The 21,318-nt window shown below is 38.5% G+C and overlaps 2 protein-coding genes and 1 long non-coding RNA gene across 3 annotated transcripts; all 3 read right to left on the bottom strand.

Moving 5' to 3' along the window:
* Positions 1–272: 272 nt before the first annotated feature.
* On the bottom strand, positions 273–2,911 carry LOC125252801 (olfactory receptor 146-like). The gene is made up of 2 exons (XM_048166385.1): positions 2,279–2,911; positions 273–1,971 (listed from the first exon to the last, which is right to left on the bottom strand). Exon 2 carries the CDS (start codon positions 1,961–1,963, stop codon positions 1,025–1,027), a length of 939 nt encoding a protein of 312 aa, XP_048022342.1. The 5' UTR covers positions 1,964–1,971; positions 2,279–2,911; the 3' UTR covers positions 273–1,024.
* Positions 2,912–8,281: 5,370 nt separating this feature from the next.
* LOC125253324 (olfactory receptor 146-like) lies at positions 8,282–14,183 on the bottom strand. Its single transcript, XM_048167251.1, has one exon. The coding sequence runs from the start codon at positions 9,780–9,782 to the stop codon at positions 8,787–8,789; it is 996 nt and encodes a 331-aa protein (XP_048023208.1). The 5' UTR covers positions 9,783–14,183; the 3' UTR covers positions 8,282–8,786.
* A 5,620-nt stretch (positions 14,184–19,803) lies between these two features.
* LOC125252860 lies at positions 19,804–21,113 on the bottom strand. Its single transcript, XR_007181294.1, has 2 exons — positions 20,681–21,113; positions 19,804–20,298 (listed from the first exon to the last, which is right to left on the bottom strand). It is a non-coding gene; the product is annotated as an uncharacterized LOC125252860 (long non-coding RNA).
* Between the last annotated feature and the right edge of the window lie 205 nt (positions 21,114–21,318).

Raw genomic sequence — 21,318 nt, forward strand, 5'->3', positions numbered from 1 at the left:
CATTTTAATCTTGTTGTTTTTTTATATTTATTTGTTTGGTCAGTGTCTTTCTGGTTTTTGGTTCTTTTGCTCTTTAGGCTGTAAGAACCTTTGAAATAATTGAAATGCAATCTACTAATCTCTGTAAAAATACAATAATGATTCTGCCATCTTTCTTAAGTTATTTTAAACACACAAAAATTAATTGCGTCAAACTGACATTTACCATGAAATCAGACCTGACAGCTCAAATTATAAATATTTTTTATAAGCTTAATGTTGCGAATCTGTGTAAAGTAGGGAGACAGTTTTGAACAGTGATTGAACAGACTTCTTCAATAACTGTTTAAAATAAAAATGTAGCTGGGGAAATTTAGATGATTTGACATGTAATGACCCTACTGCAATCACTAGTGTAATGCTTGTTTAACAAGTAAAGACAATAAAACCGCACTGGCATACATTGAGACAAGAGTCAATAGTTTACTGTTTAAATATTGCTCTAAAAGCTACTAAAAGGACTATAATATATTTGTATAGTTCAGATGTTACTTATACTTACAGCACATATTTTAAAGAAATGAAGTCATAGAAATGAAGCAACTGTTAGGTTTCAGACATGAGTGAATAGTTTTTAGACACTTCACTTGCCTTTTACTATGATACCCACAACTGGTACCTTTCCGGTAATTGTCTTATGGTTACATTTATATCTCCCCAATTTGCTACAGTTTACATGACCCCCTAGTTCAAATACGACTGCTTATTTTCTATCACCAAATTAGATGCATGATAAAAGGTAAGAAATACTTAGAAATTAACATAAAATACGTGCTACAGTTTTTTCCAATATTCTCACTGACAATCAAGGATAAGAATAGCATGCATAAAATGCCTCCCAATATATATATATATATATATATATTTTTTTTTTTTTCAAGTGAAAAAGATACATGTGTATTTTTAAAATTATACAATACAGTATGGTGTATTAACTTATATTATTAGTTATTATATTGTAAAAAACAAACAAACAAACATTAAACTAAGGATTCACCTTTTTCCTACACCAAAATTTTACAAACTTTTGTCTTATTTCTTTGGTTTGTAAACCATATACTAAAGGATTTAGTCCGGGTGGTACAATATGGAACATTATACTAGCTAGTTTCCTGCTGTCAGAGTATTCTGGAAAACGGTGGAGAAAAATAAAACTGGCACAAGAAACAAACATGATTATATAAACAGCTATGTGAGTGCTACATGTTTTTATGGCTTTGCTGTTGAGTGATTTGTTTTTGCTGGTTATGCATACAGTAGCAATTTTGCTATATGTTATAAAAACAGACCCAAGTGAGAAGGTAAAGACAATCACAGTGTAAACCATTCCAAAGACATTATTAATGACTACATTTTCACAGGACAATTTAAACAGTGAGGCATTGTCACAGAAAGGGTTTTCAATGTTAGACCTGCAGCGAGACAGGCGTATAGTGAGACCCAACAGAACTGACACCATGAATACTGACAGTGCCCAGGCTGATGCTGATAGTTTAATTACCATTTTATTGGTCATTATAGCTGAGTATCGCAGTGGATTACATATAGCCACATATCTGTCAAAGGCCATGATCATCAGCACATAGTGGCATGCTACTGCAAATATATGCACAAAATAAGCTTGAATAACACACTCCACATATGTGATATAGCGCTGTGATGTTTCCCTTAAAATGTCTTGCATTAAGCGTGGCAAAATGACAGTGGTCCCTAATATATCATTCAGTGGCAAGTTACAGAACAGGAAATGCATTGGATGATGAAGATTCTTCTGTGTTGAAATCAGAATTACAAGTCCAATGTTGGAGACCATAATAAAGACATAAACCAAAAGAAGGAGCATGAAAACAGGATAGGAAGATTGAGATGTAACTTTGAGTCCCTCCACGAGGAGAATGCTGTTTGTGAACGTCAGGTTGTCCATTGGCTGCCCTGCACAATCCATTGTATGGAGTAACAGACTTGTCATTGTCATTAATAACATTAAAGAGTACAAAAGTACATTAAAGTACACTATTTCAAGAAATGTATGATTGTTTGATAGTATATTAAATGCATATTGCCCAAATGGTTAAAAAATGCATAGCTTATCATCTGAACATTTTCATAGTGCAGCACACCATCAGCATGATCAACTCTTCTATCACTACATGGTAAATTGAAAAACCAAAGAACCTGGAAGCTGTTTTTGCTACAAAGTTATGCATAGCATAAATTATTTGTCTAAAACAACACTTACTCAACACGCTGTTATCAAGATAGATGACAGTCAAGTTGCTAGACGTTCAGTGAAAAAATGTTTACTTGCCCTTAGCTTTTATTTTGTTTCAAGGTGTTTCTGTGACGTTGCCATCATCCCACAGGGGAAAACTGGTTGATAACCCTTTTTTTGTCATGATCATAGTCATTGTATGCATATAATGCATATTACACTGTATGTAATTGTATGCGTGATAATGTATCTACAAGTATTATGTTATATTTTAGCATTCTGTTCACCCCCAAATTTTTATTCTCTCGTCATTTATTCACTTTCATGTTGTTCAAAAACTGTATGACTTTATTCTGTGGAACATAAAATAATATTTTGAGAAATGTCTGGTGGACATCAGTGGGCTTAAATGCTATGTCAGTATATATACAGACATGATGAGATCTCCAGATTACAGATGAGGTTGTTATTCTTTTTTTCTCCACACTTTTGCTTTCCCACTTTGATAAACGTTAATCTTTGTCTCATCTGTCCAGAAAAATCTGTTCTAAAACTCTACTGCCTCATCTCTGTGTGTTTTTTGCAAATTCAAAATGGCTTTCCTATTTTTGGTAGTACTAATCAGATGTTTGATCTTGCTGTGTAGCCTCTGTAATTCTGTTGGTGAAGTCTCCTGCGAACAGCAGATTGTGAGACCATCACCCCAGCTTTCTGGAGGTTGCTGGGGGTTTTCCTGACACTTATTTTAGAGTTTTTTTCACAGCCCTTGTCATTTGTCTATCATCAACTGCTGTTGATTTTCTCAGCTGACCAGGGGTGAGTTTCCCGAAAGCATCGTTGGTGAACCATGGTCGTAAGTCCCATTGAACTCTATTGGTAACGACGGAACTTGCGACCATAGTTCGCTTTGGGAAATGCACCCCTGGTCATTTTTGGTTGCTAAAGCTTGCCAGTGGTATCAATCTTTTTCAGGACATTCCAAACTAGACATTCCAAGTCAATCTCCAGATTTAAATCCTATTTAATGTGCATTTCACCAGCTGAAGAGGAGACTAAAGTCAGAAACTCCTCAAAACAGGCAACCATTGAAAATGGCTGCATTAAAGACCTGGAAAAGCATTTCAAAGTGTCAAACCAAGAGTACGGTGATGTCTATGGGTCACAGACTCACTCCTGTGATTGCTTGCAAGGGATTTAAGATTAAATATTAGTTTTTACACATTTACGTTTACTTTTAAAGGTCCCGTTTTTTGTGGTTTTTTGAAGCTTTGATTGTGTTTATAGTGTGCAATATAACATGTGTTCATGTTTCGCGTGTAAAAAAACACAGTATTTTTCACATAATTTACTTATCTGTATACCGCTGTTTCCACTGTCATAAAAACGGGCTGATGACTTCCTTGTTCTATGAAGTCCCTCCTTCAGAAATACGTAACGAGTTCTGATTGTGCCAGCGGTTCCTGTGTTGTGATTCGACAGCAGCTTCTGCTCCATCTTTCAAGAATAATCTTTGTACGAATCCGGCATTAAACTGATTGAGATTGAGGAAGCTGTCCTCAGCAAAATGTGCTGCACATAGTTTTACATGTGGATTATAATTTTCGGGAACCGAGTTAAACATAAATTGTAACCATTGATCTCTAAGTACAGCGTCCCTGGGAAGGCCAAACAAAGGTGATTGGACTGCGGGATGAAAATAACAGCGTTTCGACGACATGGCGACAAACACACTCTACAAACGCAACTCTTGCTCTTCTCCGTGGGAGCGCAACAAGACCACGCCCCCTTTTTTGTGTATTCCTGTGGGCGGAGGTTAGTCAAAAAACTGTTTTAGTGATGTCATTAAAGAAGGAAGTAGAGGGATGTAGTCCAAACTGGCCGTTCGATGTAGGCGACTTCTGTTAAATAAAATATCTCGCTTGGCATTGAACTTTGAGCTTTAAAATTTTACAGATTTTATTTATACTCTAACAACAACATTACACACTAACTAAAGTTTGAAACATGGGATCACGAAGAACGGGACCTTTAAGTTAAACCCTCTAAACTAAAAAAGTGCTGTTATTCTTAGTTGGTAAAACATTTTGTGCTGAAACAGCCAATAACAAAATGTGATGTATTTTGTACTTCTGCCTCATATTAATCTTTTAATCATATTTATAGATGTCTTGACACCACAGCTAACAGAGCAATTTTGTGTTTACTGTCCCAATACTTATGGAGGGCACTGTATGTGTATATATACAGTATATATATATGTGTGTGTGTGTGTGTGTGTGTGTGTGTGTGTGTGTGAGTTCAACAGAAGAAAGAAATTCAAGCAGGTTTGGAATTACATGAGGACAATTTTCCTTTTTAAATCACTTTTATGAGACATCTAAATTGTATGGATTTAGCAATAGGAAGCTTTATATTTGCTAGAAAGAAGCAGAGCCCTGCTTGGAAGTTTAAAAGCCCTGTCTGACTAGGTGGTACTTTTTTTTTATTTATTAAACTTTCCTCAGCAGATAATATTCTTAATTGCATGCTTAACTTCATATTTTAACAAGATGGCCATTAATTTTATGCAAATTTTACCCCTTTATTTATAACCTAAGAGCGGATACGACAATTTGTAACTTGGGACTACGGGTGGAAAATAGCAAGTTGCTAAAACCTGGTGCAATGCATCTCTCCTTGTTATATACAGGGTTAATGTTTTATTGTGCATTGTTCTTGTTCAAAAAAAAAAAAAAAAAAAACTAAAGAATGTGCAGGGCTTGCAGAGTCAGCCACTTAAAGGTGCCCTAGAACTTTTTTTAAAAGATGTTATATAAGTCTAAGGTGTCCCCTGAATGTTGTCTGTGAAGTTTCAGCTCAAAATACCCCATAGATTTTTTTAATTAATTTTTTTTAACTGCCTATTTTGGGTCATCATTATAAATGAATGTTTACATTTGGTTATGAATGAGTTTGATAGTGCTCTGTGGCTAACGGCTAACATTACACACTGTTGGAGAGTTTTATAGAGAATGAAGTTGTGTTTATGAATTATACAGACTGCAAGTGTTTAAAAATGAAAATAGCGACGGCTCTTGTCTCCGTGAATACAGTAATAAACTATGGTAACTTTAACCACATTTAACAGTACATTAGCAACATGCTAACAAAACATTTAGAAAGACAATTTACAAATATCACTAAAAATATCATGTTATCATGAATCATGTCAGTTATTATCGCTCCATCTGCCATTTTTCGCTGTTGTTATTGCTTGCTTACCTAGTCTGATGATTCGCTGTGCTGCTCCAGACGTTAATGACTGCCCTTGTCTAATGCCTTTCATAATGTTGGGAACATGGGCTGGCATATGCAAATATTGGGGGCGTACACCCCGACTGTTACGTAACAGTCGGTATTATGTTGAGATTCGCCTGTTCTTTGGAGGTCTTTTAAACAAATGAGATTTATGTACGAAGGAGGAAACAATGGAGTTTGAGACTCACTGTATGTCTTTTCCATGTACTTAACTCTTGTTATTTAACTATGCCAAGGTAAATTCAATTTTTGAATCAAGGGCACCTTTAATTTTAGCTGCATAAAAGCAGTCCATTATGCTGTTTATTGTTGTAAACTGAAATAATGAAATAAAGTTCAGTCCAACTTATGACAATCATGTCCGTTATACAGAAATTATTGGACAGATAGTGGATGGGAAGTTGGGAAAAAACTTAAGCTAACCAAGTTTTCCCATTTAGTCGGTCACTACTACGTCATGTCGGTTGTGACCGACGAATTGGGATCACCCAGGGAGTCCAATACTCTTTGAGTGTAACTAAATGAGCCAATGCACATTGGCATGCAAACTTTGCAACCCACGCCCCACCAGCGTGGGGATAATACAGAAGCGGGTGGATGCATCAGATCACATTTCGCTTCGGAGCCATGTTTGTATATCTCTGGTCTATCTTCTGATGAGTTTCTAGACGAGTCATCTGCTCTTTTGAAGAAGGTCTTCTCTCTTTGTGTTGGCATGACAACACTTACAGTGGACGATCGTGACTCAGCTAATCAAAGGCTATTCTCACAGTTGGTTTGGTGCGTTATGAGAGAGCGCTAAAAGAGCTGTTTTTACAGCTGGTCGTGAGAGCACACGACAGGCTTGCACTGTTCCTGTTTGTGTGCCGTGGTCATCTCCCCAGTGTGCTTCAGCACATAAAAGAGAGCAGATTCATTAACAGAGCAACACGGGTGTGAGTTTACGTCTTTTTCAAGATGACATTCCGCCCATGTGTTTCTGGATGCGATCAGTTTCTACCTCCGGTTGATGGTCATGATCGCTGTCTCTTGTGTTTGGGCGTTAAACACGCTGAGGCAACCTTTGTGGATGCGTCATGTTCCCACTGCGGGAACATGACCATCATGGTGTTGAGATCAAGACTTCATTCCCTCAAACGAGGCAAAGTCCCTTTGGTGATTCCCCAATCTAACTCCTCTTCTGGTGGAAATCAGAAGAGGGCTACTTTGGCTAATCCCATGGGTGATCTGAGGATCACAGTGTTGGCCAACCTGACAAGTGAAAAACCTCCTTGGGCCCAACACTCCTCTGTTCCACTGCCGCCAGTGGAGCTTTCATCGAGGTGCGCTGGTTCTTCCCGTGGGGCACCACAACTCTACAACCTGTACACTTCACTCCAAGCAGCTTTCCCATCTCCAAAATCCACTCGAGTAATCACAAGCCTCGAACTTATGCTCCCAGAAAACATTGTCTCCCTCCCTCTCAAGACCGGTTCTTCTGCGAGCAGCAGTCTGGGCCACGCCCCTGATTCCGCTGCAGACAGGCCCCACTCTTCTCCTTGAGTCACGGTTAAATAGCAAAATACAGAAGTAGACAGTACAGGTGTGAAAGAGCAGTTACTAACAGCGGTGTGTTTTTACACTGTACAAATGAAGGAGTTGTCATGCCTGTTAAGTACAAAATAGATGAAGATGATTGATATGTGCATATCCTAATTATTCAAAATTATTCAGAAATTGGTCATTTTTTGCAGAAGGTTATTGTAGAGTATCCCTTAACTTAAGGGATTACCCTTAAGTAATCCCTTTGGGGAGGTGTACAACATCCACATGTAAACGGTAAACAACAAACAAACAAAAAAAGCCTTGTTTCATATTGCTACACACAAATGAGGTAAACGTTTTGTTTACATCATCTGCCGCGTGCACGTTTACAAGACAGCAAACTCGGCAGAAAAAAAAAGACTGCAAACTTTTGGGTTTGATTTGGGTAGTGTTAGCCTATATACCTCTCTGTGTAATAACTAAAGGAATGTTTATATATCATATATTCTGGCTAGTTTACTTTAGTTTTTTTTTTCTTCTTTTTTTTTTTTGTAATACACCATACTTTCATTCATCTTCATTTTCTTTTCTGACATACTCCAATTCCTGTTCAAACAAAAAATATTTATTTTGTCCATCAAATGCTTTCACTTTAATTGAGCATCAGCTGTGCAGCAAAAATCGACTTGGCGCTGAAAACCCTGCATACTGCTGCTCACGCAACGCTCCTGCTCCCAGTGTGAATGCACTCATTGGTTAACATGCACACCAGAAAATATATGTGCCGCTCACGCTTGCGGTGTGAAACAGCCGTTACAGGTTTGGAACGACATAAGTAATATGCCTGCCCATACCATAACCCCACCACCACGGGCCACTCGATCCACAACGTTGACATGAGCAAACCGCTCACTTACACAACGCCATACATGCTGTCTCTTATCTCGGCAAAGGAGAAGTGCTCACTAACACAGATTTAGACAGATTTGTGAACAATATTTGAGAGAAATAGGCCTTTTGTGTACATAGAAAAAGTCTTAGATCTTTGAGTTCAGCTCATAAAAAATAGGGGCAAAAACAAAAGTGTTGCATTTATAATTTTGTTCAGTGTATATATACAATTACACAAACAAATAAAAAATAAACCATGAAATAAGAAGAAATGCAAATGATGAGCATTAGGACAAATAAACACAATAGAAAAAGAAGCAAACTAAATAGTGCTTTATTTTTCAGGTATGTCTAGCTTATTCAAGTAAGCGATAATAAACTGAATAAAGTCATCAAATATAAAAACAAAACTGCATACTCTTTACAGTTTTTGTAGAGTTGGCACTAAAATTCACATCATGCATAATCATAAACAATAATTAGTTCAAACTACTCAAGCTGATTTTACAGATTTGAAGCAATAATTTATCATCAATTTGTGTTTCATCAAAAACAAAAAATCATTCACATAATGTTTCTTTCTGCAACACTCGTCATATCCTCTATTTGGGTCAGATCATCTTTAGACCAGGCTGATTAAAAGTTATAAAAATCATTATAAAAGATAAAAACGTGTTCATAATTCTTGATCCTAATTATTTTGTGGAAGAAATAGTATGGGCAAAATCGTTTTCACAGTTGCACTTATACAATATTATTGATATTCTTATTTTCATGCAGAGAAAATTACATTTTATAATGGATTTTTTTCTTTATAATTAAATTACTTTAGATTAACTTTATTTCTGTACAAAAGTTTTACAAACTTTTGTCTTATTTCTTTGGTTTGTAAGCCATATACTAAAGGATTCAGTCCTGGTGGTACTATATGAAACATTATACTAGCTAGTTTCCTGTTTTCAGAGTATTCTGGAAAACGATGGAGAAAAACCATAGTGGCACAAGAAACAAACATGATTATATAAACAGCTATATGAGTGCTACATGTTTTTATGGCTTTGCTGTTGAGTGCTTTGTTTTTGCTGGTTATGCATACAGTAGCAATCTTGGTATAAGTTATAAACACAGACCCAAGTGAGAAGGTAAAGACAATCACAGTATAAATTATTCCAAACACATTATTAATGACTACATTTTCACAGGACAGTTTAAACAGTGAGGCATTGTCACAGAAAGGGTTTTCAATTTTAGATCTGCAGCGAGAGAGGCGTATTGTGAGACCTAACATAATAGACACAATGAATACTGACAGCCCCCAGGCGGATACTGATAGTTTAACTACCATTTTGTTGGTCATTATTGCTGAGTATCGCAATGGATTGCATATAGCCACATATCTGTCAAAGGCCATGATCATCAGCACATAGTGGCTTGCTGCTGCAAATATGTGTACAAAATATGCTTGAACAACACACTCCACATATGTCATGTAGCGCTCTGAGGTTTCCCTTAAAATATCCTGCAGCAAGCGTGGCAACATGACAGTAGTCCCTAGTATATCATTCACTGGCAGGTTACAGAACAGAAAATGCATAGGATGATGTAGATTCTTTTCAGTTGAAATCAGGATTATAAGTCCAATGTTACATCCCATTGCAAATACATAAATCAAGAGAAGCAGGATGAAAATAGGATAGGAAGACTGAGGTGTAACTTTCAGTCCCTCCACGAGGAGAATGCTGTTTGTGAAAGTCAGGTTGTCCATTGGTTGCTCTATACAAAACCTGCAAACAGTAACAAACAGACCTGTCATCATCATTAATAATATAAATTGCTACATTGTACTATGAGGATTATACAAAAAATATGTATATGTATTGTTGTAAACAGTAAAAATCTAATTATAACATCACATTTGATGGCATTTTCTGAGCTTGATTTCCATATGAAAGTCTGTATATTGTTTGTAAATCACACACATTACTTTATCAGTTTTCATGGTCTATATTAAATGTCATCCCTTTAAAAACAGAATCAATCATAGTAACACAATCACTACATAGTTTATCAATTATGCCAGTATTTAGGGTTACAGAAATATTGACTTACTTTTCTTGAAGAATCTCTACGAGCCTTTGCCTTTAAATATGTGGTTCAAAGATGTATGTGATGCTGTCATCACCCAAGAGGGGAATGACATGGCCAACTGGTTGCCATGAACACAGCCACAGAAACTGTTATTATTTTGTTATGTTGAAATGGCCCTTACTCTAGTTACCTGTGGGGGTAATGTGTGTTTTTTTGTTTTTTTCCCCCAAGGGTTCAAAGTTTGGATTGTTAGCATAGTTCAAATCACTCTTGCAGGTAGATGTGTAACTACACCTTGTGGGTGTGAAAATCAATCTTTCTCTTAAAGGAATTGTGGGTATTATTCTCAAGTTTCTGGAGATGTATATGTTTTGGGAATTAAAGTCAAAGTTAATTCAAAAGGATCTGTGTCAATTTATGACTGTGTATTTCTGATGTTGGGCAACTAATCGATATTATGTCAAAAACTGTCCAAAACAATTCACATCTGAGTTGTGGACGGAGGTGGCTTGAATCCTAGGTGTGCAGCTTCACCATACTACGGCCTTTCACCCACAGGCCAATGGGCTGTGTGAACGCTTTCATTGCTCTCTCAAAACTGCACTGAGAGCCAGTCTGGCAGATAACAGATGGATTGAACGGCTACCCTGGGTCCTCCTGGGCCTACGAACGGCTCCCAAGGAGGATCTACAAACTTCCTCGGCAGAGTTGGTGTACGGTCAGACTCTGCGGGTCCCGGGAGATTTCATTCCAGACAGCACAATGCCCTGGAGTCTATCTTCTGAACACTCTGCCCTCCTGGACAGAATCAATACTTTTAAACCCATTCCTACCTCTCAGCATGGACTGACGGTAACTTGGATGCCCAATACCCTCTCTTGTGGCTGAGTTTGTTTTCATCCGTCATGACGCTCACCGACATTCTTTGCGGCCCCCGTACAATAGCCCGTTTTGAGTTCTGGAGGCTGGAGTCTTTCCTGGTCAACGTTGGGGGTCTTCCAGAATGAGTCACTGCTGATCGACTTAAAACAGCTCATGGAGAACTAGGTCAGCTGATGGGTACCGCGCTGGCTGCTAGGAGTGGTCGTCCAGCCACCAACAAAGGGACAGACCCCAGGGAGAAATCTCAGACAGTTAAAGAGGTTCAACCTGCTGCAGACTCAAGTCACTACATGTGTTCAGGGAGACAAGTTTGAGCTCCAAGCAAGCTGATGTGAAAATATTCATCACTGAATTTCAACATAGATTAATTAGGTGTGTGCTCTGTGCATGGAAAACCTAATGTCATTTAATTTTCAAAAAGCAAATGAGGATATTTTAATGAAAACTGAGATTTATGTTGCTCAGTTTAAAGTACCCAAAAGACAATTTAACTTTTGTAACAATTTAATCCAAGTCTTCTGAAGAGACGTGCTTATTTCATATGATGAATGCTCAACATAAAGCTCCAAAATATCACCAGCTTCACGCCATTTCCATGGCTCTTGGCTCCACCCTGCTTGCCACAATAAAATGATTTAATTCATACATTTATTCACATATAAATCTTGATCAATGCACATAAATAGAGCACAGTAAATAAGGTAAATGGAAGCTCAAATGTGCTTGCTTGACATGCAATAACCAATGAGGTTTGTTCTCCTGTGTCAAAAAAGTGCCCTATCTGTCACTCATTTCGACGTTGTGTTGATGTAGTGACACTATATCCCCTGGATATACAGATATAAAAGTGTGCATTGACTCATTCAGATTTGTTCTTTGGAGAGAAGAACATGTGTCTGTGATTCTCTTTGCATTAACCTCTGCTTAGAAGCTTAATTGGATTCCTACGGCACATTTCAACGGTTCTCTCTCCCATGCGCAAAGATAAGTTTCCATCAGAAACAGAGTTTCTCATTCGGTGCTCTTGGATGAGGATAAGTTGTCAATTGCAGCATCAGAGGGTGAGTTTTTGCCTCTGACATGGGCCCCACCAACAGGTGGTTGTACAGACCGAGTCTGATGCTGAGATTGCTACTGTGCTTGCCTGGGCTACCGCAAGCATTGGGCTTGAGTGGATTCCTCCTGAGCTCTTGTGATTAGGTTACTGATTTTTGGGCTTAGAGTATCACACACAGCCGTGTTCCCCCCAGGTTCTTTGTTTCTAGAAGTGCACAAGGAACTGTCAGAGTTGTGGGAAGTACCGTACCAAGGAACTCTCCGATATTCTTGTCTAAAGCATGTATGTTCATGTCATCCATGATTGATAGTCCTGACCTAGCGCTGATGCAGAAACTGTGCTTGGTGACCAATTTAACCCTAGGTGCATTGAAGGTTATGGCGCAGACATTGGTCGGACAATGTCCACCCTGGTGGTCCAGGAGTGCTACCCATGGCTTAACTTTGCAGGGATGGATGATATTGAGAAAGCACGCTTTCTCAATACCTCATCTTCAAAAAGGGGCCTATTTGGAGACACCGTAGAAGACTTTTTCCAGCAACAACTTTGAGAGAAACAGACGGACGTGAAAAAAAAAAAAAAATCACAGTGTGACCTGGCCACGGTGTGACCTAAAGAGCAGGCCACTGAGGTCCCACACCCTCTGGACCTGGCCACTGTCAAGGTCTTTCCCAAGTGAAGCTGCCTACTCGCATTCAGCTCTGAGAACCTCAAACAGGCTTCAAAGTGTTCATGATGGGTGAGACAGTCAAATTTGGAAGCTTGAAATTTGGAGTCTATTGCCTCCTTGCACAACTGCAATGCATTCAGGACCTCCAGAGCAAGGTAAGTATCCATACGGAAACAATGCCAGCCACTATGGAGCACCCACAATGGGTAGGTCGAAAGAACTGTTGTTCCTTGGTGCCCCTCAGGCAGGTGTAACTAGTGCTTCCAACCCTGTTTGTGCTGACTCATTAGAACAATCCGACTCCATCCACCCAGGTTCAACGGCATTTTTTTTTCCTCGATGTGAGGTGAAGATGCTTCCATCCTGTGCACAAAGGTCACAGTTTTTCTACAAAGGACATGATAGAGCCAGTTTTCTCCAACCAAAATGAGTATAGGTCCCTCCATCATAACAGAGATAGGTGGTGGGTTTTTTGACATGCCTTCTCTGTCAATTTTGGTTCATGGCAATAGACTTGAAAGACTTTCATTTCTCATTTCACCCTTGATACAAACTGTTCCTGCAGTTTGCCTTTGGCAAACATTCTCTGAATAAAAGTGCTTAAGGAACATCCTTGAAAAAGACTCTGAATCTGAATATAATGGATTTTAATACATGAAACTACAAATACATACAACTAAATCTAAGCAAAGAATATATGAAGAGTTCATTTGCAAAAACTGATAAACACCACTTTTAAAAAAAATGAACTGACTGAAATGTGTTATTCTCCACACATAGTACATTCCGAACCATAAATCCGTTTTGTCAGAAAAGCCGGTATTGTCCACTGTCAGGAATCGCGAGTTCACATTTTACTGCAGAAATGACAAGCGCCCTTGTTGTTTGTGTACAGAAACCGATAAGTCCGTTTTAGCGAATCAGTGCACAGTATTCAGGTCAGATGACAAAATGACACACTAGCTGAGGGAAGTTTCATCAAAGCTGACTAAAAGTGATCAAGGATTTATAATTTCGACTTATGCAAGTCCTTGTACACCATACACGTCTTACATGCTGAACCCTTGTTTATCCTTTTGCGAGTGTGTGTGTCTCTGTGTCAGTGCACGCACATGTGCGTAGATGCGTGTGTGTGTGTGAGTGTACATTTGTGCTGATCTGTGTGTGTGTGGTCCGGTCCGATCCGATGTGTGTGTATGAGGTCCTATTCAATTAGTGTGTGTATGAGGTGTGTGTGTGTGCGTGCGCACAGTGCTTGGATGTGTGTGCTGATCTGTCAGTGTGTGTGTGCGTTTGTGTGCACATGTGTGTTTTAAATGCAATTACAAAGTAATTACTTGGTTAATTTTAACTCTGAAACATGAAATGTGGAGTTATCTGCTTTTGCCAAAAAGCGACTGTTGGAGTTATCTGCTTTTGCTAAGAAACAAACTTTTAATATTTATAAAAAACATACTTTCAATGAACTTTAATTTTGTAAGTTGCCTGTATTTTTTGGAGTTATTATTACTTAATCAAAACAACTCAACTGCAGTTTGATTGATATTACTTGGAATGCACAATAAAAAAATGGAGTTATCTGTTTTTGCAAATTAACTCTTCATATATATACAGGATAACGAAAGTAAAGAAAGAAAGAAAGAAAGAAAGAAAGAAAGAGAGAGAGAGAGAGAGAGAGAGAGAGAGAGAGAGAGAGAGAGAGAGAGAGAAGACAAAAAAATAACAAAACTTACAAACAGTTCCTTGAGAGCCAGCAAAGAATTACAAATACCTTATTAGGGGCATATAAGCTTATCACATCTAAAGATCGATAAAAACGAATTTGGGTGCTGAGTTACAAATGGATGTGTGTATGGAGATTGAGTCTGTGTGTAGGCTGGAGTTCGTTGGCTTCTTCCGTGTCTCCGTGAGAAGTTTGAACTAAGGTAACTTGAAAGCACATTTACCGGAAGGCGGTCGTCTTGAAAATAAGATAAGAGCGCAATCTGAGCATGATGAGATTGACGAGAGACAAACATGACGAGACGAAGATGAGAGAAGACGAAGAGAAGACTATAGAGCAGGCATGTCATTGTCTTTTAAGGACAAATCAGTTCACACCATCCTTGGGAAACTGACCAATCCCAAGGGTGTATTTTGAGCGGGAGAGAGTTCCTTTGTTTCCCTTTTACAACCTAATTTGCATGTTTATGGTGGTATCTGATTAGTACAGTTTACCCAAAGTATAGTAAAAATAACAATGTTTTTTTTTCCCATAACATAATATACATCCTTAATTAAAGCATCACGAGATAAATAACTAAAAATCATAACTAGGCTAATTACAACATGGGGACATGCATACACACAGGGATACATTATACAAATCATATAATAGTTTACTTATGAGTTAAATTCAGGGAATTTCAGATTGTGTGTGTGTGTGTTATGTGAATTGGGTCTTCCACAATGCTTGTTGCCACATGGCCCTTGTGTGCCCAGCATGGGGCATTCTCTGAGCTCTTTGAAGTCCCTTTAGGAGCCATGAGGTTGTGAGAATGTTTCTGCTTAGGATCTACCAAGGCAATATACCCTGACAGGGTAATTAGGTGCAGACGGGCCAGAGCCATGTTTGTGATTTACATGAAGAGGTCAAACATCCATAAGCTTTTCTGAGGCTTATAGTTGATTTGATAACCTCGATCCAGTCCAGATATTACAGTCCCCCCTTCGGCCAACGAAGTTCCTGTGTGGACATCGTTGGATGGTCATGATGGTCAGATGGCAAGTGGATCATGATAGTTGAGCAGCAGGTGGTTCCTGATTGTCCTTAGCCTTTGGTTCCTCAGGCAGAGAGTCCATCTCAATGAGGTTGGGCACTGTTGCAGGAAGAGTTTGCTGGCTGTGGGTTACTGCTGCCATGCTGAGTGTGGATGGCTGGGTTGGAGGTGACCATAGATTGCCATGTAGTGCACCAGTCTTGGCGAGGGCATCAGTTTGGTCATTCAAGTCTATTCAAGTCAAGGCCTGGTTGTTTTGAGTGTCCTTTCATCTTTTTCCAGACGACAATCATGTTGTGTGTTCTTGTGATGTCTGTGCAAATGAGGAGTTCTCTGATGTTATGGGCCAAGGCGATTTGAAGGGTTATGAGAATAGCGGCTACCTCAGCCTATTGCGATGAATGGGGACCCAACTTGAAGTGTTGTGGTGGGCAAGGTTGGTCGTTTTTTTTAACCAAAAAATCAGCTCACATCACCCCTGTCTTACAGCAACTACATTGGCTCCCTGTTAGTTACCACATCCAGTTTAAGATTCTTACTCTAGTTTTCAAGGTTTGTCATGGTTTAGTACCTTCCTATCTCTCCAAATTGATTATCCCCTATCTCCCTGCCCGTACTCTGAGATCGAGCTCTGAAAACTTGCTTGCAGTACCCAAGTTCCGTCTATCTAGTGTGGGTGGTAGCTTCTAAGCTCTGGAACAAACTACCACAAGACCTTTGTGATGTCTCTTCTCTTCAGACCTTTAAAACTGCTCTCAAAACTCACTTATTCACTTTATGTTTTGTTAATTGATTGTCTGTCCCAATTTTCCAGCTTTATGCTTGTTTTTGTAAGTTTAATGTAGATTAACTTTCTTTGTCTGTTCCATCTGGTTGATTATGTGTTGTATACTGACTGTATACTTACATGTATTCATGTTATATAGCAACTTCATGTAAAGCATCCTTGGGTTCTTGAAAGCGCTAAACAAATAAAACATATTATTTTTATTATTATTGTTTAGCCATAGCACACCTGCACTTGCTTTTAGGATGCCCTCGTGGTTGTAGGAACATCCATCGACATTCCGTTGTTGTTGTTGGGGTCCCTCTACATCCAATGTCGCACCTGGTGTGTCATCTGGGCATATCGTGCCTCAATGTTGCGCCCCTGGAGGGCCATCAACCACATACCGTTGGTTAAGACCAGCAATAAGGCAGTAGTTGGAGAATCCAGCTTCCAAGTAGAACTCCTTTTGTGGATCGGGGTAAGCCAGACTGTACACAAATGTCATTCATTCATTCATTCAGTTCATTCATGGCATTTGCTTGAGCTTCTGTCCAAACAAATGGGCAGTCCTTTTTCAGAAGAGCAGTTAGAGGTTGTGCAATGTCCGAGTAGTCCTCGATGAACTGCTGTGATTAGTTGCACGCACCTAAAAAACTGCGCAGCTCTGAGACATTGGTGGGGAGCTTGATGTTTTGAATGGCTTGGATGCGACTGGACTGCAGTTCAATGCCCCGTGATCTGATGTGTATACCCACATAATTGACATTGGTTCGGCACCATTGTCAAGGTGATGGGAATCTTGTACTGCTTGACAAAAGTGGGAGGAGCATTTGGGTGCTTTGGGATACACACCGTGTGGAGGTTAGTGAGGCCACAGCCTAAAGAGTTTTTGGCAAATGATGCTTTGAATTTTTACAGGACCTGTCTCAGTTTTTGATGTCTGCATTGTTCTTTATGGCATCTGCATCTTTCAGAATTTGTTGCACTTGTGTCTCTTAAACCCCTGAAATGGCTCCTCTGTGGTTGTGTTATTTGTCATGTTGGCAGTCAGAGGTGCAGCTCTTTCGCCAGTCTTACAGGCAGGCTGGTTAGAGACTGTGTATACTGCAAGATGTTGGTCCTCTGTCAGCTCCGTTTGGCACACCTGTTCTGTGGCTGTCGGCATGACAGAAGTGATGTAGATGATCTTAAAGGGTGCTGTGAACACTGTGTTGTCTGAGCTCCCTTCTGGGATCATTGAAGATGGAATTGAGCCAATGATTGGTAAGGTGAGTTCAGTGTCATGGAAGTCGTGACTCACTAGCCATCCCAGATGGTAAGCCTTGGGAATTCTGATGTCCGTTGCAGTGCAATTGTTAAACAGGATGTAGACTACACAGGATGACACTTCAGTGAGGGATGTGGCTTTCAGAGTGAGTCCAAGTTCCACATATTCAGGTGAAGGTTGGAAGAAACCCAGTGTGTGGTTTAGGGTTTGACCACATCACAGGTTGAGCTGAACAGTGACCCCTTTGGTGTAAGCTGGTACTACAGTTTGGTACAGTTTCCGTTGACCAGGGTGCAGACCTCTGGAATGGTCTGGCCTGAAAGAAGGTTCTCAGGGTTGACAAGAACAACAGGGAGCTGTGAAGTCATTGGGGCCCACACCAGCTCATTAACCCTCAGGGGTCTGAGGATTTTTGGGGCCCTGGATAAGTTTTGACATGCCCTGACATTTGTGCTTTTTTCAGTTGTTCATAAACATATTAATGACAAATGTGTCATTACACTGTATTCAGCACAAACTAGGCTACAATAATATGTGAGGAACATGTATGTACATGTTTGTGTTTTTGAAGGAATAACGTTTATGCGTGGTTATTGAAAAAACAAAAAACTTAAGTCACTGAAATAAGGCCAAAAAATATATTAAAACTGTGTTCACAAGGATTCTGGGTATTGGAGGTTGTAGACTAGAGTTTTTGCTTCAGAATGAAGTATAGAGAGATTTAAATTTTCTAAGACACTTTTGGTCAAGAAACACAGTATGCATGGAGGCATGAATCCTCATGTATAATGGGTGATTCTCACCTGAGAAGACAAAAGAATTTAATAATAATGACCTGAAATGACTTGCATATTAATGAGGCCTTTCAGTCAGGTAGGCTATGAAAAAACCCTCTGTGATCATGCTGATAACAGGATTAAAGTCCACTCAGGACAACAAAAAAAAAACATGATTTTTGTGATCTCATGCATGCACGTATTATTGCACATGATATGAAGAAAATTTTGTATAGGCCTATGTTAAATTACACTACCAGTCAAAAGATTGAACACATTGCCATTATAATGTTTTAAAAGAAGTCTCAAGTCTCTAACCAAATAATGGTTTTCTATTTTAATATAGGCCTACTTTAAAATATAATGTATTTCTGTGATGCAAAGCGTCTGAACATTCCTACCTCTAGGGCATTTCATATAGGCTACTATATTTGTTATATTATAGAGCCTAAATGTTGATGTGCAGTTGACAAACTATACATCATTAAAAAGATCTAAGACTCAAGCTTCACATTTTGACTCTTAAAATCTTATATTGACCATAATGTCTTAATATGCTTAAAAGCATACACATTTGGAGAAATATTGATGGATTCTCATATGTTTATATCAATTTTCTATACAGAGGAGTAATATTTATTATTCTATATTTATTGTCATCATTATGAGCGCTGGATGCTGTGTTTTTAATTCATACTTGAGCCAGAGGGCGCTCTGCCCCTTTTGTCCACAAATGCCTCAGTAAAAGAAGAGGCATATCATGTGACAATCAAGGAACTAACAGAGGCAAGAGATCGCTAAATATGGCTATTCAAAACACTTTTGAAGACAATAAATACACGATTGAGATGACGAATGCATGTATTGACTGAATTTGCGTCTGAATAGCGTTCGCTCCGTGGGCGTGGTCGCATTAGCGGATAATGAGCTGAATCACTGACTTCTGACATGGCTCTCTTTTCATACAGATTACATAAACACAGAAGGTTTGTTTTCAATTTGACTTATATGTTTTAAAACCTGACATCTTAACGTTTTTTTAGACATAAGTGTAATTTTTTTGTCATTAGTATTCACTAAGTTACAGTTCATTTTCTAAGAACTATCAGATTAGACTTCGTTCAGAGGGAGACGAGAGATCACGCATCATGTTAGTTTTCTTTATTTTACAAAAAGCACAACATTTTGTTTTTACTCTGAGTGTACACAAATGAAAGAAGATATTCCACAGATTAAAATGGTGTATAACTCTTAATTGTATGTGCAACATTGACGGAGTATTTTGAGTCTCTTTCACACTGATAAGAAAAAACCACGGTGGTATCGCCGGCGATACCCTCAGACCTCAGAGTGTTAATAATGTTCACATGAGCCTTGAGGCGAATCAAGTTGTTTGCTCCAATGTAGACATCATGCGGTAGGTCTGGAAGGACCAAGAAGTAATGTGTAACGGGTTATATTACTTATAATTTAATTCTTCACTTTTATGGACCAATTAAGAAAATCAGAAGATTTGTATGTTCGACTATGGAGGTAGAGGGTAATTGCTGAAGGAACGTCAGGAGACCACAATTAAGGTAAGTATATAGATTTTTTTTACAAGTGTTCCCTTAAATGCCGGCCTTTCCCCTTTTTGAAATCAAACAATAAAATAAATGAAAAACAATTCAAAGTAAGTTACATCAATTCAACAAAAAGAAATAAAAGCACAAATCACTTAGAGCAAATCACTGTTGGTTTCACACTAGAATAGTATGAATACAATAGAAAACGATAGAATGACAACCATTTTGTGATATCACGCACACGTCGACGATCAGTTCAATTTCCAAATGTTCAATAACTGATATCAGTTCCTTCTTCTATTTATCTCAGACAGTTTTCAGTCCCATATGGAGAAAACACAGTCTCTATGCAGGAATAGTTTTACCTTGAGCAAGGAAAAAAAATGAAATCACGATACTCTCCTGGTCCTATAGGATGAATCTTCTTCTTTTTTCCAGTGTCCGAATAGGTTGGCTCGCCATCAAAGAAAATCAATCTCCCCTCAGGAAAAAAAAACCTGACCTGTTTAAAAGGTCAGAAATGCATGACTGCATTTAGTCAACAATAGCATCACATCAGGTAAGTATCTCCAGATATCAATACATTAACATATAAAGTAATAATTTCAATGTTTTACAATATTACATTGCTAATAAACATCCATCTCTTTTCAGGCACGTGTGTATTACCGCGACATGCACGTGAAGCGTGCACGTGAAAAAGAACGACACCACATGAGAACAAATGAACAACGTTACGAATTTGTATCATAATATACAAAAATACAACATAAATCACATATATGACCATAATAAACAAAATAAACAACTGTTTTCTTTACAAAATAAGTTTTGTTTTCTTATTTAAACATTAAACTCAGCATACATGCATGAATTGAACTCACCACATCCAGATATTCACTTCCCAGTAATACAACGATGTAATTCACCCATCGATCGTCACAGGAGTAAAATAACAACTGAATCCACTCAATATCCTCCTCTTTCAACTGACTTGAAGAGATTTGAACACTATTTTCAAAGTTTAACTCAGTTATTTTTTAATTTCTTGATAGCTAAATTTAACAAATTTCTTTCCCGTCTTCTCCCTTCTCAGGTCTTGCGCAATCTGCCGCGTCAGCAAGTGGGCGGTCCATAGCAACAGAACTCTGATTGGATGAAACTATAATTTGTTTAAATATTACAAATTATTTTTATCACATAATTTATTTTATCTTAAGTATTCATTAATATTGCCAATCTTCAATTATTTACTTTTCTAAACCTCATACATTTATATTAATATATTTATTTAACCCCTAATTAGTCTGGGTTACAAATGGGTTAGACACCGGTCATTCCATTTCAAGTTCAAAGTGCAGATGCCCTTGGCAGTCATCATGTTTGACAGATGAGAGTCCAAAGGGAAGCGGGTGTGCTTGCTGGCAAAAGGGAGGTCCGGTGTGTCCGGTTTCTTCTGGACATGTTCCTTTAGAACACTCAGGATCTCTGCAGACTCAGACGTAGCTGCACTGTTCTTCTC

Source organism: Megalobrama amblycephala, linkage group LG18 (assembly GCF_018812025.1).
Source record: "Megalobrama amblycephala isolate DHTTF-2021 linkage group LG18, ASM1881202v1, whole genome shotgun sequence".
NCBI lineage: Eukaryota > Metazoa > Chordata > Actinopteri > Cypriniformes > Xenocyprididae > Megalobrama > Megalobrama amblycephala.